Here is a 16,235-nt window from a genome sequence, read left to right on the forward strand (position 1 = left end):
AGGTATTGGAACGTATGTGTCTTGGGCTGCAGTCTCATTTTATTATTACACTCAGTAATAATAAAATGAGACTGCAGCCCGCCCAAGACACATACGTTCCAATACCTTGTTAATTCTGTAGGCTAGGGTGACCAGACTTCTTCATTCAGGAATGGTAACGAGCATGTCATCATAGTTTACCGGTCTCCTCCCACAAGCTCTCTCGGTCCTGTCCACTGCTAGCCCGCAGCAGGGCTTAAAGTCTCACAAAGTGTTATCTACCTGCCTGGTGCCAGGAACATGATGCTGAGTCTCCTGGATGCGGCACTCTTCTCCTCGTCACACTCACCGGTCCGGTCCAGACTCCACTCGCTAGCTAGCTCTGCTCAGCTGACAAATTCCCAATTTGAATTGAGCGCGCTCAATCCTTTCGACCTGATATTACACTGAAGTGGGCATGACCCAGCACGCCCCCAACCCTGAATCAACAAGGCTAGCATGGCGGGTATGTGAGGATGGCAGGGGGTAGGAGACAATCTGAAGAGACTATCAGACTCAGTGGCGGCTCTCTAATTAGGCTAATTAGGCGGCTGCTTCAGAGCCGCCACTGCCTGGGGAACAATTAAATAGTGAGCCAGATCTGCAGCAAAAACTTACTCGCCACTGCATAAATTTCACTCGCCAATTACGAGTTGGCGAGTGGAATTTTTGAGCCTTGATATATATATATATATATATATATATATATATATATATACTGTACACACTCTTTTTGCATGATAACCAGCACTCACAGGACCCTCCAATGTCTTAAAACATAACTTTTAATTTACATATTAAAATAAGAAACATGACGTTTCGGTGCTCAAAAGGCACCTTTTTTTCAAATCAAGCAATCTCACACACACACACATATATTATATATATATATATATATATATATATATATATATATATTTATATATATATATTTATATATATATATTTATATATATATATATGTCTGGCACTCTCTTGCAAGCACACAGCTAGATTAAAAGCAAAATGGATGAATTATTTACAGCATTTGGCCAAACGGTGATAGCCCATATCAAGGTCTCTTTCACCCTGGGTCCCTACAGCCACACAATGCATGCCTTCAACTAAACACTGAGATACAAACAAGGGTGACACCAGCCCTTTGTAATTTCTCTATATACATACAAAACACAGACATGAACTGCATTCTCAAACTCAACCTGGTACACATCCAATGACCCTGCAAACTTACAGCCCTGGGTGCTCAGCAGCATTTACAGGCAGCTGCACAGCTTTCAGGGACTTAGCCAGTTAACCCTTAGAGAAGACTGGGTGCAAAGCCCCTAGGGAACATAAGAAGATAAAATTATTAACACAACACATAGAAAGTCTGGCACTCTCTTGCAAGTACACAGCTAGATTAAAAGCAAAATGGAAGAATTAGCTACAGCATTTGGCCAAATGGTGATAGGCCTAGGACCTTTGCATTGTGTGGCTGTAGGTTAGGGTCCTGAGCCTATCACCATATTATTATTATTATTATACTTTATTTATGAAGCGCCATCATATTCCGCAGCGCTCTCCATGGATACAGATTATTTAAATAAAACAATAGTATAAAACTTCTAAGACTAAGAGACAGGACAGAATTTACAAACACATACAGGAGGAATCGAGGGCCCCATATAGCCACCAATTACAAGCTAGCTCCCAGAAGTGCATTGCTACTCCTGTTTTCCTAGATATACTTTTCAACAAATGATAATTAGAGTACAAAGTAAATTTGATGATAGAAGTAAATTGAAGTCTACCTTTTTTGGCACATGTGATACAGAGACCCCTCAAGTATTTCATACTTTGTGAGCTATGTACCGCCAGATTCTCTTGAATTTATTTATATCCTGCTTTCCACAAACTGCAGCTACAGAATTCCTAAACCACACAATGAAGTATTTCCTGCTCTGACCCCACCCCCAAATCTCCCTGACATGACATGAGCATCCTGGTCCCTTCAGCTTAGTTATCAACCTAGGGGGAGAAATGTGTAAAAAAATAGATATTTTCTGTAGACTTTTTGTTTCCAAGGAAATATTTGCTTACAGTCTAGAAAAAAAATGAATGTAATTAAAATAATAAAATTAAAATATTCTGCAAACATTTATTTAGATTTACTGATACTCATCAAGGGTTTAGCAGCAAAATATGTTATCTACCTTTTAACATAACACAGGATTTTCTTCTCAATGGCAATGATAAAGGCGATTCTTTCCCCACTTTTAATATACATTTTACTGTACCAACCAAAATTACATTTACATTAAAGGGACAGGAAACGCCTACATTTTTCTTTCATGATTCAGATAGAACATACTATTTTAAACAACTTTCCATTTTCCTTCTATTATCAAGTTTGCTTCATTCTCTTGTTATCCTTGGCTGAAGGAACAGCATTGCACTACTGGAAGCCAGCCGAATACATCTACTTAGCCAATCACAAGAGACAAATGTGTGCAGGCACCAATCAGCAGCTACTAGTGTAGGATATGTGCATATTCTTTTTCAACAAGAGATACCAAAAGAACAAAGCACATTTGAAAATAGAAGTTAATTTAAAAGTGTCTTAATATCTGAATCCTGCAAGTTTAATTTGTCTTTCTTATTCCTTTTAATATTTCATCATATAGTTTAGTTCTGTATTCTGGATGCAGAGAATTTATGTGATTCCGTTTGCTGCCTGGTAACAAGAATATATTTGTGTTTTTCAAAGCATAATGCTCTTGTCTCTCTTCCTTAGGATTTTGGGCTGGATGTAGTTGCTTTTCAAGAGCTAATCAGGGATTGCCCTAAAGAAGTCCTGGATTTAGCTGTTAGCTGTTGTCGGGTAAAGTACATTACATATTAATTTACTTCTTATTGTAAACGACTAATGAGATGCTTTGTTTTCTAAGCTACAGTTGTACTAAATATTTAATTGTATTTAAAGGATCATGAAACTAACAGCTATTAGAAAATGTCCTCTGTATTTTAAAGTTATAAACCTCAATTTGAGTGTTTTTTTTTTTTTTTTTAAACCGCATCATGCCGATGTTCTAAAATTAGTCTCGACTTATGAGAATGCGGGACCCGCGTCACTTCCGGTGATGTGAAACCAGCTGTTAGAGGTGTGTGGCGCTCACTGCGCATGCGCAAGAGGCCCAACCTCCTAAAATTCTTCTATGAGCAGTATACTGAATTGCGCAGCAGCACAGAATACCGCGCATGTGCACACAGTCCGATTGTATTAAACAATTTCAAGTACAGTGTCATGTGGCCTAGACAAGCGTTACATTTCGTGGAGCCACATGACACTGTACATGAAATTGTTTAATATAATCCACCGTATATAGTAAAAGTTGAAAATTTGGGCTTCTCATATTTATTTTATTTTTAATATTTCTTTATTTTTTTTACCCCCCCCCCGTTTATGGCAGTGTGCGCATGCACACTGAAGGCAAAACGCCTGTGGAAATTATGGCCCCTCTGAGGCAGTTTATTAAACTGAGCGTGAGGAGTCGGCCCGTGTGCGCATGTGCGGTATTCTGTACGCCTGCGCAATTCAGTATACTGCCCTTAGAATTCCTCAACCTGCTGCGTAGGCTTCAACAGCTTATTTTAGGAGGTTTGGCCTCTTGAAGATGCGCAGTGAGCGCCACACACCTCCAACAGCTGATGTCACGTCACCAGAAGTGACGCGGGTCCTGCATTCTTATAAGTCGAGACTAATTTTAGAACACTGCGACCCATAAGAATGCAGAATCAGCTGTTGGAGATGTTACTGCAAATCCGCTCATTGCGCATGCACTTCATCCAGTCACCGCTTCAAACATATTAGATGTGCACTGTAATTCCCCCACTGTAATTCCCCCATTTTTTTTTTATCTGCCTGGGGGGGTTCACTTGGGATGGATGCCAGAGGATTGGCGGGGCGCTTTCCTTAAACCCCCCAGGCAGAGGCAAAAAAAAATAGTGAAGATTGGAGAAATTACAGTGCCCATTGTATATATGTGTGGTTAGCAAGCAGTTCCGTTGTAGAGATTATCTTCTGTGGTGGAGCGCATGTGCAGTGATTAAATTTTTGGTCAAACTTGGCTGATCTGACAGACCTGCAGCTATTTGAATGTGGTGATGCGCTGGAAAATGCGGTGACGTGCTGGAGCGCATGCGTAGTGAAGGAATTTGCAGTCCCACAGCTGATTCTACGTCACCGGAAGTGACACAGTCCAGCATTCTTATGGGGTCAAGAAAATTAATGAACACCGTTGTCTCTTAGTTGCAGACAGCCCCTTCACGCAGTCACTGAAATCCAGGAACGCTATTGTCTAATTGTTGCTAATATTATAATAAGGGCTATGAATACTAAATCAGGTCTAGTTCCTGTTCGCATGCGCATAAGGGGACAAACGTACACCCACACAAATCTTTCAATTATCCATCCTGCTCCTAACGCTCTTGCTGAACACAGCAGTGTCACGTGGCTACCGCCTGCACGAGGAGAGTGTACAGACAGAGCAGTGAAGTACTCCTCCTCCTACAAGCTGAGCACTGAATCTTGGGATTAAACATGGTGACGCATGCTCCCGATGGCTATATCTAGAGCCGTCCATGTTTGGCTTTGCATAATGATCCTAACCGAGGGAGTGCAAATAAAGAAAAATTATAAGTTAATTTTGATAATTACATTTTTAACATTTTTAATAACATTGCATTATAAAATATATGTTTTTAATTATTTTTAATTCTTTAAAATAATGTTTAAGGTTTTATGTCCCTTTAAGTAAAGTACCTGCTAATATGCTATTTGTCTTTTAAAGCATTATTGTTTTTCTATTCAATGACTTAAAGGGATCACAAAGTCACAATTTAGACTTTCAGGATTCAAATAGAAAATGCTATTTTAAACAAGTTTTATTTTTACTTGTTATCTAATTTACTTCATTCTCTTGGTATCTTTAGTTGAAAAGCATACCCAGCAATGCATTATTGGAAGCTAGCTGCTTATTAGGAGCTGCACAAATATGCCTCTTGTCATTGACTCACCTGATGTGTTCAGCTAGTTCCCAGTAATGCATTGTTGCTCCTTCAACAATGGATACCAAGGGAATTAATCAAATTTTGATAGTAGAAGTAAATTGTCTAAAATTGTATGCTCTATCTGAATCAAGAAATAACTTGTTCAGGTTTCATGTTCCTTTAAAGACAATATTAAAGAAAAAGCAGCATACTGTAGCAATGAAAAGGTTAAGTGACATCATTATTCAAAAGACATAACACTACAGCCCTATGTGCCTCTGCATCTGTCCCAACCAACAGGTGCCAGCTGCTATTTCAACATATGTTTTGAATTAATATATACTAATTACTGAGAAGTTCACATGATCTTATGAAATTATAAGTTGTTTACTTCCTAAAATAGGGAGAGTCCACGGCTTCATTCCTTACTGTTGGGAAATACAACACCTGGCCACCAGGAGGAGCAAAGACACCCCAGCCAAAGGCTTAAATATCCCTCCCACTTCCTCATTACCCTAGTCATTCTTTGCCTTTCGTCACGTTAGGAGGTGGCAGAGAAGTGTCAGAAGATTCAGAGTCCTGAAAAAGGGTAATCTGCCCTTCGAGATAGGATTGTCAAACTCTCAGTGAGAGTATTGATGAAATTTAGAGTCTGGAGATGCAGGGAAAGTTTTTCTGCAAAACCTTCCAGACTTCTGCTAAAGGCTCCTAAGCAATCAGTGTTGACAAGTTTCACTGCCTGCTTTCTCTCCCTCAAGTCCATGTCAGGAGCGCTGCTATAAGACTGTCCCACTTCAGAGGCTGTGTTCTGTTCCACAGCATGGATCCTGGAGGTAAGATTGTTTCAATTTTTACACATAAAACACTATAGCAGAGTCACAGTGTGGCTCCTTTATACCTTGATAAGATCCAGGGTTAATATCCTCTGAAGGGTTTTATTGAACAGTTGGGGTTAATTAATCAGTGTATTAATTATTTACATGCTGCTTTGTGTGATTTTTTTTTCCTGGGCTGATAGACTTTGTGTTTTTGGCTGGAACAAACAGGTTTCACTTTTAAGTTTCACTTTCCTTTTTTGAAAGTGTTGCACAGCTCCTATTACTTGCTGTACTTGTAATAATAGGGGAAGTACTGTCTTGCACTCCATGTGACCGGGTGTGGTCTATGTTCATTTCCTCCATTCCGGCTGAGACTTGAACCTGAGGAGAGAGTTTCCTCTGTTAACTGTCTGGGTCTAGGAGGTGGTGAGTGCCCCAGCCATTAGGAGTATAATGGTGCAGTTTTCTATAATAAAAAAAAGTTTTTATTTGTGTCCTCCTGTGGGTAAAACCTGAGCTATGGAGTACTCTGACATGTTAGAAGGTACTAATTCTGTACTAAATCATACCTGTTTATATTGTGAGGAGGCCGTGGTTTTCCCGTCCACTCAATTATGTTCCACATGTTTTAACAGCGTTATAAAGTCTAAGAAGGGATACAAGCCTGCTAAGGCTCTTAGTCCCTCTGAGCCATCTACCTCTCAGGACTCAGCGTCCCGTGAGATTACTACGCTTGCTACATTATCCATTCCACCTGCAGTTCCCCGTAGCACATCTAATCCTCCATCTGGAGGGGGCCTTCTTCTGTGGACTGTGCCGCGCAGTTACAAACTGCGGTGTCTGCGGCCCTCAGTGCATTACCCCGCTCTAACAAACGCAAGAGAGAGGTTAAACATAGCTCTCCTGACCTAAATATTTATCGGATTTAGCTATTATGTCCCAGTTATCCGATGATGAGTTAACCTCTGTAGCTTCAGAGGGTGAACTTTCTGGGTCGAAGTCGTTAGCGTCTAAGCTTCCTGCTGCGGAGGAACCGTCCTTTAGATTTAAAATTGAGCACTTGCTTTTTTTATTAAAGGAGGTTTAGAGCTTCCAGAGGCCGCGCTTCCTGAAGAACCTATGATACCTAAATTAGACAGAGTTTACGAAGACAGGAAAGTTCCTTTGACTTTTCCTGTGCCGGTTAAGATGGCGAACATTATTAAAAACGATTGGTAAAGAATTGATTCTTCCTTTTCCCCCTTGTCTACTTTTAAAAAGTTGGTCCCGGCCTCTCAACTGGATTTGTGGGGCTCCATTCCTAAGGTGGATGGTGCTATCTCTACGCTTGCTAAACGTACTACTATACCGATTGAGGATTGTTCTTCATTCGGAGAGCCAATGGATAAGAAAATGGAAACCTTTCTGAGAAAGATGTTTCAACATACAGGATTTTTGTTTCAACCGGCGGCTTCAGTTGCCGCAGTTGCCAGAGCGGCTACCTACTGGTGCGACTCTTTGTCGGGACTCATTGAGGTGGAGTCTCCCCTCGAGGATATTCAAGACAGAATTAAAGGTCTGAGAATTGCTTATTTTTTTATCTGTGATGCGAACATGCAAATTATTTGCCTAAATGCGAAGGCCTCTGGCTTTGCGGTCCTACCCGCCAGGCGCTCTGGTTGAAGTCTTGGTCTGCGGATATGACTTCTAAGTCCAGACTCCTTTCTCTTCCCTTCAAAGGAAAGATTTTATTTGGTCCAGGCCTGGACTCCATTATTTCTACAGCTACCGGAGACAAGGGTGCCTTCCTACAACAAAATAAGAAGAACAGGTCTAAGGGACAACAATCTTCTAATTTTTGTTCCTTTCATTCTGACAAATCCCAAAGACAACAATCCTCCTCCAAACCCGAGCAACCCAAGAGTATTTGGAAGCCGGCTCAGTTCTGGAATAAATCCAAGCAGAATAAGAAACCCGCCGAAAACAAATCGGCATGAAGGGGCGGCCCCCAATCTGGGATCGGATCGTGTAGGTGGCAGACTGTCTCTTTTTTCAGACGCCTGGTTCAGGGACGTACAGGATTCGTGGGTCTCCAGGTGGTATCTCAGGGATACAAGATAGGCTTCAAATCTCACCCGAGATGCCTTTCTAGGGTGCATTTGGGATCTATCCTCCTTAGGAGTTGTTGTCCCGGTGCCTATCGAAGAAAGAGGTTTGGGGTTTTATTCAAACCTTTTCGTGGTCCCAAAGGAGGGAACTTTCCGCCCAATTCTGGACCTAAAGTCTCAGTGTCCCTTCCTTCAAAATAGAGACGATAAGGTCGATCCTTCCTTTAATTCAGGAAGGCCAGTTTATGACCACTATAGATCTGAAGGACGCTTACCTTCATGTTCCAATCCACAGGGAACACTTTCAGTTCCTGAAGTTTGCATTCCTGAACCAGCACTTCCAGTTCATTGCCCTTCCGTTTGGCCTAGCTACTGCTCCAAGAATCTTTATGAAGGTTCTGGGGGCTCTTCTAGCCATTGCCAGAACTCAGGGTATTGCAGTAGCCCCATACTTGGACAATATTCTGGTGCAAGCACCATCCTTTCATCTTGCGGAGGAATTTTCGGAGTCCCTTCTCAGTCTTCTTCGATCACGTGGATGGAAGATAAACTTGGAAAAGAGTTCTCTTATCCCAAGTACCAGGGTGGAATTCCTGGGTACTATAATAGACTCCATATCCATGGGGATATTTCTAACAGACCAGAGACGTTGCAAGCTAACTTTGGCATGTCTTGCCCTCTGGACCTCCTTGAGGTCCTCTGTGGCTCAGTGTATGTAGGTGATTGGTCTCATGGTGTCCTGCATCAACATCATTATTTTTGCCAGGTTCTGTCTCAGACCTTTACAACTGTGTATGCTGAGGCAGTGGAACGGCGATCATTCAGATCTGTCCCAACAGATTGTTTTAGACAGCCGGTCGAGAGAATCGCTCTCTTGGTGGCTCTGTTCAGATCATCTGTCCCAAGGAACATGCTTCTTAAGACCATCCTGGGAGATTGTGACTACAGACGCAAGCCTATCCGGATTGGGAGCGGTTTGGGGTGCCAGGAAGGCACAGGGGTTGTGGACTCAGAAGGAGTCCTCCCTCCCGATCAATATTTTGGAACTACAGGCAATTTCCAAGGCCTTGAAGGCTTGGCCACTTCTGGGTTCGTCCCAGTTTATCAGATTCCAATCAGACAATATAACCTCGGTGGCTTACATCAACCATCAGGGGGAACGAGAAGTTCCTTGGCAATGAAGGAAGTATATTAGATTCTGGAGTGGGCGGAGGCTGTCAGTGATCCACATTCCGGGTGTGGACAACTGGTAGGCGGATTTTCTCAGCAGGCAATCCTTACATCCAGGGGAATGGTCTCTCCATTCCGAGGTGTTTGAAGAGATATGCAGCAAGTGGGGGATGCCGGAGATAGATCTTATGGCATCCCGTCTCAATACCAAGCTACCCAGGTACAGGTTGAGGGATCCCCAAGCGGATCTAATAGATGCACTAGCAGTGCCCTGGAGGTTCAAACTCGGATATCTTTTTTTTTTTCTCCATTACCGCTTCTTCCTCGAGTGGTGGCCCACATCAAGCATGAGCGGATATCGGTAATCCTGATTGCTCCATCGTGGCCGCGAAGGGCGTGGTTTGCGGATCTAGTGGGAATGTCCTCATCTCCTCTGTGGAAGTTACCTTGTTGCAGAGACCTGCTGATACAAGGTCCATTTGTTCATCAAAATCTAGATTCTCTGAGGCTGACTGCGTGGAGATTGAATGCTTAGTCTTAGCCAAGAGAGGTTTCTCTGAGAGTGTCATTGATACTCTTATTCAAGCTCGTAAACCAGTTACTCTGCATATCTACCACAAGGTGTGATGGACCTACTTATTCTGGTGTGAAGAGCGTGGTTTTTCCTGGCACAGAGTAAAGGTTGCCAGGATCCTATCTTTTCTCCAGGCTGGGCTGGAGAAGGGCCTTTCTGCTAGTTCCCTGAGGGGACAGATTTCGGCCCTGTCAGTTTTATTGCACAAGAGACTGGCTGAGCTTCCAGACGTGCAGTCCTTTGTTAAAGGGACATTAAACCCAAAAAAAATTATTTCATGAATCAGATGGAAAATACCATTTTAAACAACTTTCTAATTTACTATTATCTAATTTGCTTCATTCTCTTGATATTCTTTCCTGAAAAACATATCTAGATAGGCTCAGTAATTTCTGATTGGTGGCTGCACATAGATGCCTCATGTGATTGGCTCACCCATGTGTATTGCTATTTCTTTAACAAAAGATATCTAAAGAATGAAGCAAATTAGATAATAGAAGTAAATAGGAATGTTGTTTAAAATTGTATTTTCTATCTGAATCATGAAAGAAATGTTTTGGGTTTAATGTCCCTTTAAGGCTCTGATTAGGATCAGACCTGTATTTAGATCTGGGGCTCCTCCTTGGAGCCTAAATCTTGTTCTTTGGGTTTTGCAACAGGTTCCGTTTGAGCCTCTGCATTCCGTTGACATTAAATTGTTATCTTGGAAGGTTCTCTTTTTATTGGTTATTTCCTCTGAGTTTCTGAGATCTCTGCTTTGCAATGTGCGCCTCCTTACGTGCTTTGTCATGCAGATAAGGCAGTTTTATGTACTAAATTAGGTTTTCTTCCTAAGGTTGTGTCAGATCGCAACATCAATCAGGAGATCATGGTTCCTTACTTGTGTCCTAATCCTTCATTGAAGGAACAATTACTTCAATACAAAACACAAAGCACTAGGGAGCGCTGAAAACAGCTTAAGAGTAAGGATTATAGAATATATATAATAATAAAACGCCTAACCTGATACTAATATGATACTACTATAATAGGCAATATGTATAATACATGTAAATATAAATTGTGAATTATGAATTATGTGTGAAAAAAATCTTTTCAAAATTGGAAAAAATTATATATGAAAAAAATTCTATGTGAAAAAATTCAATTCTATAGAAGATGCCAGCAACAAATACTAGAATCGCATATCTATATATAAAAAACTTTATTACAATATAGGTCGACCTATTCAAGACATACAATAATATATCACAAAAGAAAAAAAAGAAAAAAAAGAAAATTAGTATAAAAAACTCCTTAAACCAAAAGTTCATGCATAAGAAACAGTTCCCAGGAGTGGACGATTTTTCGGCTTGTTACTATGTGGACCCACGCTCATACAAGGATGCTGTTCTGTGTATAGTTGTAAGAGGAGCGTTCCCAGGACAAAAGAGGCAGTCGCAGCCAATGATGGTATTTCCCCTACGGACAAGGAATCCTCTTAGTAAATGTCACACAGCAAATAGCAGGGGAAGTTACATCCGTACTTACATAATAATAAGCAGCAACCGGCCTCCAAACTTGAACCAACGATCTGTGGACACACCTTCCAATAGTCACCAATGGCCACTGGAAACAGAAAAGCTTTAACAGGGAAAAGCAATTAGATATACTAGGCTAGAAACCCAGTGAATTTTTTGCAGCTTTCTTTTACAGGATAGAGATAATATCTCAGGGATACCTTCTGGACTTCAAATACTCTCCTCCAAGAGAGAGATTTCATCTGTCAAGGTTGTCAACAAACCAAACAAAGAAAGAGGCGTTTCTACGCTGCGTACAAGAACTTTTGTTAATGGGAGTAATCCATCCAGTTCCACGGTCGGAACAGGGACAAGGGTTTTACTCAAATCTGTTTGTGGTTCCCAAAAAAAGAGGGAACTTTCAGACCAATCCTGGATTTAAAGATCCTAAACAAATTCCTAAGAGTTCCATCGTTCAAAATGGAGACTATTCGGACAATTTTACCCATGATCCAAAAGGGTCAGTACATGACCACAGTGGATTTAAAGGATGCTTACCTTCACATACCGATTCACAAAGATCATTACCGGTATCTAAGGTTTGCCTTCCTAGACAGGCATTACCAGTTTGTAGCTCTTCCATTCGGATTGGCTACAGCTCCAAGAATCTTCACAAAGGTTCTGGGTGCTCTTCTGGCGGTACTAAGACCGCGGGGAATCTCGGTAGCTCCGTACCTAGACGACATTCTGATACAAGCTTCAAGCTTTCAAACTACCAAGTCTCATACAGAGTTAGTACTGGCTTTTCTAAGGTCACATGGATGGAAGGTGAACGAAAAGAAAAGTTCACTTGTTCCACTCACAAGAGTTCCCTTCCTGGGGACTCTTATAGATTCTGTAGAAATGAAGATTTACCTGACAGAGGACAGGTTAACAAGACTTCAAAGTGCTTGCCGCACCCTTCATTCCATTCAACACCCGTCAGTGGCTCAATGCATGGAGGTAATCGGCTTAATGGTAGCGGCAATGGACATAGTACCCTTTGCTCGCTTACACCTCAGACCACTGCAACTGTGCATGCTAAGTCAGTGGAATGGGGATTACTCAGACTTGTCCCCTTCTCTGAATCTGGATCAAGAGACCAGAAATTCTCTTCTATGGTGGCTTTCTCGGCCACATCTGTCCAGGGGGATGCCATTCAGCAGACCAGACTGGACAATTGTAACAACAGACGCCAGCCTTCTAGGTTGGGGTGCCGTCTGGAATTCTCTGAAAGCTCAGGGACAATGGAGTCAGGAGGAGAGTCTCCTGCCAATAAACATTCTGGAATTGAGAGCAGTTCTCAATGCCCTCCTGGCTTGGCCCCAGTTGGCAACTCGGGGGTTCATCAGGTTTCAGTCGGACAACATCACGACGGTAGCTTACATCAACCATCAGGGAGGGACAAGAAGCTCCCTAGCAATGATGGAAGTATCAAAGATAATTCGCTGGGCAGAGTCTCACTCTTGCCACCTGTCAGCAATCCACATTCCGGGAGTGGAGAACTGGGAGGCGGATTTCTTAAGTCGTCAGACTTTTCATCCGGGGGAGTGGGAACTTCATCCGGAGGTCTTTGCCCAAATACTTCGACGTTGGGGCAAACCAGAGATAGATCTCATGGCGTCTCGACAGAACGCCAAGCTTCCTCGTTACGGGTCCAGATCCAGGGATCCAGGAGCAGTCCTGATAGATGCCCTGACAGCACCTTGGGACTTCAGGATGGCTTACGTGTTTCCACCCTTCCCGATGCTTCCTCAATTGATTGCCAGAATCAAACAGGAGAGAGCATCAGTGATTCTAATAGCACCTGCATGGCCACGCAGGACTTGGTATGCAGACCTGGTGGACATGTCATCCTGTCCACCTTGGTCTCTACCTCTGAAACAGGACCTCCTGATACAGGGTCCTTTCAAACATCAAAATCTAACTTCTCTGAAGCTGACTGCTTGGAAATTGAACGCTTGATTTTATCAAGACGTGGGTTTTCTGAGTCAGTTATTGATACCTTAATACAGGCTAGGAAGCCTGTTACCAGAAGGATTTACCATAAGATATGTCATAAATACCTATATTGGTGTGAATCCAAAGGTTACTCTTGGAGTAAGGTTAGGATTCCTAGGATATTGTCTTTTCTACAAGAAGGTTTAGAAAAGGGTTTATCTGCTAGTTCATTAAAGGGACAGATCTCAGCTCTGTCCATTCTGTTACACAAACGTCTGTCAGAAGTTCCAGACGTTCAGGCTTTTTGTCAGGCTTTGGTCAGGATTAAGCCTGTGTTTAAAACTGTTGCTCCGCCATGGAGTTTAAACCTTGTTCTTAACGTTTTACAGGGCGTTCCGTTTGAACCCCTTCATTCCATTGATATAAAGTTGTTATCTTGGAAAGTTCTATTTTTAATGGCTATTTCCTCGGCTCGAAGAGTCTCTGAGTTATCAGCCTTACATTGTGATTCTCCTTATTTGATTTTTCATTCGGATAAGGTAGTTCTGCGTACTAAACCTGGGTTCTTACCTAAGGTAGTCACTAACAGGAATATCAATCAAGAGATTGTTGTTCCTTCTTTGTGTCCAAATCCTTCTTCGAAGATGGAACGTCTACTGCACAATCTGGACGTAGTTCGTGCCCTAAAATTTTACTTACAGGCAACTAAGGAATTTCGACAAACGTCTTCTCTGTTTGTCGTTTACTCTGGTCAGAGGAGAGGTCAAAAGGCTTCTGCTACCTCTCTTTCCTTTTGGCTTCGTAGCATAATACGTTTAGCTTATGAGACTGCTGGACAGCAGCCTCCTGAAAGAATTACAGCTCATTCTACTAGAGCTGTGGCTTCCACTTGGGCCTTCAAGAATGAGGCCTCTGTTGAACAGATTTGCAAGGCTGCAACTTGGTCTTCGCTTCATACTTTTTCCAAATTTTACAAATTTGACACTTTTGCTTCCTCGGAGGCTATTTTTGGGAGAAAGGTTCTTCAGGCAGTGGTTCCTTCTGTATAAAGAGCCTGCCTATCCCTCCCGTCATCCGTGTACTTTTGCTTTGGTATTGGTATCCCAGAAGTAATGATGACCCGTGGACTGATCACACTTAACAGAAGAAAACATAATTTATGCTTACCTGATAAATTCCTTTCTTCTGTAGTGTGATCAGTCCACGGCCCGCCCTGTTTTTTAAGGCAGGTAAATATTTTTTAAATTATACTCCAGTCACCACTACACCCTTGGCTTCTCCTTTCTCGTTGGTCCTTGGTCGAATGACTGGGAGTGACGTAGAGGGGAGGAGCTATATGCAGCTCTGCTGGGTGAATCCTCTTGCACTTCCTGTTGGGGAGGAGTAATATCCCAGAAGTAATGATGACCCGTGGACTGATCACACTACAGAAGAAAGGAATTTATCAGGTAAGCATAAATTATGTTTTTTTTTGGTTTTTTTTTGTGATTTATTATTGTATGTCTTGAATAGGTTGACCTATATTGTAATAAAGTTTTTTATATATAGATATGCGATTCTAGTATTTGTTGCTGGCATCTTCTATAGAATTGAATTTTTTCACATAGAATTTTTTTCATATATAATTTTTTCCAATTTTGAAAAGATTTTTTTCACACATAATTCATAATTCACAATTTATATTTACATGTATTATACATATTGCCTATTATAGTAGTATCATATTAGTATCAGGTTAGGTGTTTTATTATTATATATATTCTATAATCCTTACTCTTAAGCTGTTTTCAGCTCTCCCTAGTGCTTTGTGTTTTGTATTGATTAGTCCTGTAGGTCTTTGAGGGTAACCTATTTTTTCTAGTTGGAGTTTGTAGTAATTTATATTTTTTTGGCGGTGGTCACTTAAGTCTATTTTTTAGGAACAATTACTTCACAATTTGGATGTGGTTCGCACCTTGAAGTTATATCTTCAGGCTACTAAGGAGTTTAGACAATCTTCCTCTTTGTTTGTTGTCTATTCGGAAAAGCATAAGGGGCAGAAGGCTACTTCAACTTCCCTATCTTTTTTGTTAAGGAGTGTTTAGTTTACGAGACAGCCGGACATCCTCCTCCTGAGATAACGGCTCATTCCACTAGAGCAAGGCTTCCTCTTGGGCCTTTAAGAACAAGGCCTCTATGGATCAGATTTATAAGGCGGCTACCTGGTCCTCCTTACATACTTTTTCAAAATGTTACAAGTTTGATGTTTTTGCTTCGGCTGAAGTAACTTTTGGGAGAAAAGTTTTGCAGGCTATGGTGCCCTCAGAATAGTGTCCGTCTCTTTCTTTTTGTTCCCTCCCGTTATTCATTCAGTGTCCTCTGGAGCTTGGGTATAGTTTTCCCAACAGTAAGGAATGAAGCCGTGGATTCTCCCTATCTTAGGAAGGAAAACATAATTTATGCTTGCCAGATAAATTCCTTTCCTTACGGATGGGGAGAGTCCACGGCCCCCGCCTGTTTTTTCTTGTCTATGGGCGGTCCCTTATTGTTTATTTTATCTTCTGTCACCATTTATACCCTAATGTTTCTCCTACTTTTCCTTGTTCCCTCGGCAGAATGACTGGGGTAATGAGGAAGTGGGAGTGATATTTAAGCCTTTGGCTGGGGTTTCTTTGCCTCCTCCTGGTGTCCAGGTGTTATATTTCCCAACAGTAAGGAATAAAGCCGTGGAATCTCCCTATCCGTAAGGAAAGGAATTTATCTGGTAAGCATAAATTATGTTTTTTTATTTTGGATCCTGTAAAATATTCTAACTCCTAGGATAAAATGTTTGTTGTAGTATTGTGGTTTAACTATGTCCATAGCCGTATCACAGTGAGCATAGTGTAGAGTATAAAAACTTTACGGAGTCAAAAGTGGTTTTCCACGCAGAAAATCGCAGGGGCTGCCCTCGGAATTCTGTAAAGTAAAAAAAAAAAGGAGCTGTCTTATACGAGTTGTGAAATGTCTCCCATACAAAGTAATGAAGCTAGCTACTGAGAGCAAAGCTAGTAGGGAGCAGGGGTCACACTTTAAAAATATT

At 41.6% G+C, this 16,235-nt stretch overlaps 1 protein-coding gene across 1 annotated transcript in view; it reads left to right on the forward strand.

Annotated features, from left to right (window-relative positions):
• LOC128642972 (dual specificity testis-specific protein kinase 2) overlaps positions 1-16,235 on the forward strand; it is a 152,126-nt gene that overhangs the window by 119,120 nt on the left and 16,771 nt on the right. The window contains exon 8 of the mRNA XM_053695878.1: positions 2,792-2,878. Within this exon, the coding sequence (XP_053551853.1) occupies positions 2,792-2,878 (87 nt within the window). The remainder of the gene's footprint in view (positions 1-2,791; positions 2,879-16,235) is intronic.

The sequence above is a fragment of the Bombina bombina genome, chromosome 12 (assembly GCF_027579735.1).
Source record: "Bombina bombina isolate aBomBom1 chromosome 12, aBomBom1.pri, whole genome shotgun sequence".
NCBI classification, from domain to species: Eukaryota; Metazoa; Chordata; class Amphibia; order Anura; family Bombinatoridae; genus Bombina; species Bombina bombina.